The sequence below is a fragment of the Cyprinodon variegatus genome, unplaced genomic scaffold, assembly GCF_000732505.1.
Source record: "Cyprinodon variegatus isolate N-32 unplaced genomic scaffold, C_variegatus-1.0 Scaffold1515, whole genome shotgun sequence".
In the NCBI taxonomy this organism is placed as follows: domain Eukaryota; kingdom Metazoa; phylum Chordata; class Actinopteri; order Cyprinodontiformes; family Cyprinodontidae; genus Cyprinodon; species Cyprinodon variegatus.
Window position 1 is genome coordinate 63,907 of NW_015151968.1, and position 6,045 is coordinate 69,951.

The window sequence follows — 6,045 nt, forward strand, 5'->3', positions numbered from 1 at the left end:
AATGATTTCCAATATTTTAAAGAAATTCTCTCTTTTATCCTAAAGAGTAAAAAAACAAAAAAACAAAAACACAATATCCTGATCAGACAGAAGAAACTACATTAGTCCTAACATCCTAAATAGCTAATTAAACTTGATCCCATTAGTATTGATCAAACCTGCAGAACATCAACCCTTAACAGGATTATCCCCCCTGGACTGCGCTCAGTGGATCGACACACCGCCTGCATATAAACCAGCTGTGCAGCGTCATCATCAACAGGCCAGATGTTGTACCTCACTTCTCCATAACTGGGAAAAAGAACTAAATTGATTAGAACTCCCATCTGCTAGCATGGTGTTAATAAGCAGATTGCGGCGCGCTCCTCATTAAACATGGAGGTTACCCAAGGCTGGGTGCTCAAATGGTGCCCCAGGTTACAGCAGAGGAGCTGAGAGAGAAGAAGCACAACCTGATGAGAGGAGGAAGGAGAATCTGACAGGCAGTTTGGTCCAGCAGCTGCTGATAAAACACAACTAAGCAATGTGAAAGGTTGAGCTTGTAGGATTCAGTAAGTCATTTTTTCTTAAATTTTAGTTTTTTTCTGGAACTTTGCAAATGGAACAAGACAATTTATATTTAAAATAAGAAAAACTCAATTACATTGTCTTATTTCAAGTGCATATTATCTAGTTATCTTATTTTAAGAGGTAAAATACTCATTGGGAAATCATTGCTTTTACCTGCTATTAAGGCTAAATACTACACTGGAAAAACGATCTAGAAATAAGTAAAAATTTCTCTAATAAAGTGTGCTAATAAAGTAGGTAAATGAGATGATTTGCCAATGGAATGAGTAATTTTACTCTTAAAATAAGATATTTAGATAAAATGCACTTGAAATAAGACAATGCAATCGTCTTTCTTATTTTAAATGTAAATTGTCTTGTCCCATTGGTAAAATGTCTCTTTTACCTTCTCAATTCAAGAACAATTGCACTTATTTTAAGAGAAAATTACTTATCTAGGTTTGGATTTTTTCCAGTGTGGCCTCGTGAGACCATCCTGATCTCGCGAGCTTTTCAAGATTTCACTCGCAGTCCAAGAGGATGGGTTAAATGCAGAGAGTTAATTTCTTCATTGTGGGATCAATAAGGTTCAATTAATATTTCTTTCAAAGCTAATCAGATTAATTTATATGTTTAGAAATATTAGAAAAGGCTTGAATAAATAATGTTGCACAGAGCACAAAATTCAACAAAATACAGGCTAATATGTCTTGATGCTTGTTTTTGACTGATATGAGGCCAGTTTTCAACTTCAACATTGGACCAGGACGTCTATAGTCTGAGATAAGTAACCAAGATAAGCATCAAGGCGCAGCTCTGGTGAGAGAGATTCAGAAAGGGAAAAAAAAGAGCCAAACAATAAAGCACACTGAATATGCCCTGGCTCGCTTCCATGTTGCTCTCCATGGTTTACTTTCCTAATTTCTGAGGCACTGATGACATCATCAACACTAACCTAGCATGATGACTCCACCAGGCTTGCAGAAGTGGAGAACTGAGGCTATGCAGCTTGCCAACGGAGGTTCCTGGGTTTTTTTTTTTTCCAAATCGTAAATAAGCCAAACGCAGATTGTTAGCGAGTGTACTCGGGTTTGAAAAACTTGCGTTAACAAGCATATTTCAGCTGATTTTATCAGTACTGGTGGATCACATCAGAGCAATCTAATGTTGGACTGCTGATACAGTTAAGTGGCATGGAGATCCATCCTCCTAAGCACATTCCAAGTCAGGTGCAAAACAAATAGCCACCTCTGGTTCTTCTGGATTGATGGAGTCTTTTGTTGGGCTATGTGAATAGCCTTTTGAATCATGTTGAGAGGTCTTCTTTAATTTCTTTGGAATGAGTTCCATGACTGAATTGTAAATGCTTGGGTCAGACGCAACAGGTGCAATGTCGTGGCATACGTATGTGGCTCTCAAGGGTGCAACGCAAACAAGTTGGTCGACTAGGTCTGGCGTTCCCACTCTATGACGACTGGAGCCAAGCCGGTGATTTTGACCCACGTCGACCAACGTCAAACGACCCGGTCAGCGAGCCGTACCTACTGCCACTAAAAGCCGATTGCTTGCGGGTTAAAACATTGGGAAAGGGCTAAAGACTTCTCAATAGATCTCAAAATGTCTGAAAAAAACTAAACGAAAAGTCGGTTTGTCTTCTGTGGTCGGAACATTTCGATTTTATTAATTTCTAATTTCATATATTTATTTATGCTATTTACTCACTGAAAAATCTTTTGACTCAGACTGTTTCACCTGAAATGCCACAAAATGTCTGAGTGAGGGGTGTTTGCAGGCAAGTCAAACCTATTCCCATAATAAGCCAGTTTCTTTCTCAAGGTTTATTCATAACATGTTACTGTTTAACTAAAGTGTCTGTGATTGGTTTTGATTACTTGAGGTAAGGAAAACAAAGGCTAGCCAGATCAGAACAGGGCTAATTACCATGTAATAAGAGCTGTATGATGTCCTGTTCTCTTTGCAAAGATGTAATAAAACACAAACTGAGTGAAATCCATCATTCTCTGTTTATTTAACTGGAGTGAACAGTTGAATACTTTTTCCCACAGCACTTCCAATATAAGTTTGTGATAACGTCAGGGCTCGATGTTAACCATCGCCCGATCGCCCGGGGCAAGTAGTTTTCATTGTCGGGAAGGTACAAATTTCATTGCATTTGCCCGCTGGGCGATTATTTATCACTCAAAATTACTTTAAAATCACAGACATTTGCTGAAAACGACCCACGAGCGTTGCCGGCACCATTTTTGTTGTTTTGTACACATTCTCGCGTATTTTGAAAAGGCCGGGTGATTTTCCGTCAGATGGCGTGATTTTTGTCCACCTAGCGGTAATTTTGATGTAGTTACCAAAACGACAAACAAGCTAGAAAGCGCTATCATATGGCAGTCTTCTGTACAGTGATGCAGGTCATACATTAAACAATGTTCATTAATTTTTTTTCTCTTAGACATTGGAGAGGTGCATTTAAATGTTATAGAGCTAAACATGTTAGATTGGTGACCTGTTGTGTTATTATTATTGTCTCGTTGCTGCATTTATTTTGTCTGGGAAAACTAATCCTGAGTCAGTTAAAAGTCAGGGAATTCTGAAATGATGTCAGACTGTGGAAACCCTGAATAAAATAACTATGTATAATGATTCTATAGAAAAGTCACATTATATTAATAGTATTATCTTCTATAAACATACTGTGACTCTAAAATAAAAGTTATTCATTGGTGACATTGACTTCTGTCTTGTGATTTATCTGAAGTTTTTAACCTGTCAAGTTTTTTTTTTTTTAGATTTTTAACATTACAATTTATATTTTTCCAAGCACACAACAGTTTAAAGCAAAGTTTATTTTGTAAAGAATGTGCAGGAAGGATTGAAAAGCATGTTAACACGGTAATATAGGCTTGAGTTCATTATCTGACGCATGCAGATACACACCAGGAAACTTAAAAAATACTGAATTACAAAAAACATTTAAAAAAACAAACATGTTTCATTGATATATATACAAAAATGAATATTAGGAACTATATTTATCAAACATTATACTGGGCAAGTAAAAATTGTTTCTGGGCAAATGAAATGTGGAAGTCACTTGCCCAAAGGGCAAGTGGTAAAAATCCTTAACGTCAACCCCTGAACGTGTTCCTTAAACGTGTCCGATTTTTTTTCTCGGGATATTGACATTGACACACCCTCTCCATGTGCTGCTTTCTTTCAGATATGTGACAAGGAGTGGCATTACTACGTCATCAACGTTGAGTTCCCGGTGGTTACGCTCTACGTGGACGGAGTCACCTACGATCCCTACCTGGTAACGGACGACTGGCCAATCCACCCATCGCAGATCGATGTGCAGCTCACAGTCGGTGCCTGCTGGCAAGGTAATGATGTCAGAATCAAGATAATAAAAAGGTTTATTGCCAAGTGGTTTTTCATTCACTTTGATTTTAAGGTATCAACATAGACAAACATACAACTGAAATAAATAAAATTGCCACTATATAATGGAATAAACAAATGCAAGTTCTATACGAATATTATGAGAAGAGATAAATAATAATGCTACTTTTTAACAAGGAAGAATACCATCGCTTTTATTACAAATATACAATAGCAACAGCATAAAATAAATTAATAGTAAAAACGTGTTATTTTATTTTGTTATTTTAACAGAAAAGGGTTGTGGGGGTCGTTTTTATGAGGCTAGCTTGGTTCTGATCGACCACAGCTGTGGAGAGAATTTTGAGTGCCGTTTGACCTTGAGTGAAAGTAGAAACGTCTCGTTAATATAAATTTACAAAAAATCGTAAATGAAATTTTGAAAATTCCTTTAAAAAAGAACTTTCTCAGGGCAACTTTATAATCTTTTTCTCAGATTTAATTTTCACGTTTTAACGAAGTTTCTTTTCTCCATTTTTCTTTCAATTTTTTTTTACAATTTTATGTGTTTCCTAATTTTTTTGTTGAGTTTTCCACAAAATGAAAAAAAAAACAATTAAATAACTTATGAAAATTAAATTTGAAAAAAAAAGATTGAACAAAGAAAATCCTACAGTGACCATATTTTGATTTCCTAAATGAGGACACGTCCTCCAGATGGATTCAGACAGATTTCTGAGAGGTTAATGAACATGCTTTATTATACCTAAATGGAACAAAAATATCTTGTAAAAAACTACTAACAAAATTATAGCTCTCTTTTAAGTTACATAAATTAAATCAAATAATGTTCTAAATATGACCTCTTCTGTATCAGCTTCAAAAAATGACTTAGTCTCAGCATCCTCTGTTTTTCCAGGACTAATAAATTACTCAGTAAACTTTAAGGAGCTCTCAGCTTTTTTAAGTTTTCCAGTGTCAATGGGAGTTTTGAGATCTCTAGCACCTTTATTAGACACTAAAACATGTGTGGCAGCTTTGAATACGGTGCTCTCAGCCTCACACTTGATGCGAAAAAATGACGCGAAAAAATGTCTTTTGCACTTCATCAGTGAAGCTGCACTTTCGTTTCAGGATTTTGTGTCCAATGCTGGTTGCTCTGCTCCGTGTGTGGGTGTCTCGTTAGACCCACCCACAAGGCAGCCCCTCCAGAATTACATCTGGCAACAACAAAGTACCGTAGAATTCTTTGCAAAGCTCGAGCCCATTTAAGCATATGATTATGGTCCGATAAAAAACAGTGAAAACCTGACATTTTCGTGACTTCATAATCCCCTTGCGGACGCCCCAGACGTCCAGGAAACAGGGACGTTTTGTCACCCTATTAAAACTATTTATTTAAACATTTTTAAAAACTATTTATTTAAAAAATGTGGGGGTTTTTAATTAAGGCACCATGGAATACATTACCTGCAGAACTGAAGGGAGAGTCAAACTGGGTCCTTTTTAAACATAAACTTAAAAACTTTCTATTGAGAGGTCAGACATGTAAACATTAATAATCTAACTGACCTGATCTTGTATCTGTGATGTTTAGTGTGTAATTTGTTCTGTTGTTTCTTGTGTACAGTTGTTTTGTGTAAAAGCCTAACACAGGCATTGAGAATTAGCCTTAGCTAAAATGTTGTAGTGTGTGACATGATTCATGAAACACACTTGTCAAATAAACAAATAAGAAAAAATAAAATAAAAAAAATTCCGTTTAAAAAATGTGTTTTTTGCTTAACGGAATAATAATGGAACAAAATGCACCCCATATGCAGCCTCCTGTCGCGATTTGGTGTTGGTTTGGAGGACCCAAAAGCAGAGGCAAGAAGGCAGAGGCGAAGTTAGGTGGGTTTAATCACAGGTCCAGAGGCAGGAATCAAAAATCCAACAAAAATAACAACCAACCAGAATCAAGGGGACATCAGGGGAAACCAAACTCTAGGAGCCAGGAAGAGACGAGGTAAGCAGACAGACGTTAGATGGGGATCCAGCAAACAGGAACTGAAGAGGGAGGCTTTTAAAGGGGACAGAGACAAAGAGAGGGCTAACGAG

At 36.8% G+C, this 6,045-nt stretch overlaps 1 protein-coding gene across 1 annotated transcript in view; it reads left to right on the plus strand.

Moving 5' to 3' along the window:
- LOC107103731 (calsyntenin-2-like) overlaps positions 1-6,045 on the plus strand; it is a 127,605-nt gene that overhangs the window by 63,461 nt on the left and 58,099 nt on the right. The window contains exon 2 of the mRNA XM_015403541.1: positions 3,785-3,947. Within this exon, the coding sequence (XP_015259027.1) occupies positions 3,785-3,947 (163 nt within the window). The remainder of the gene's footprint in view (positions 1-3,784; positions 3,948-6,045) is intronic.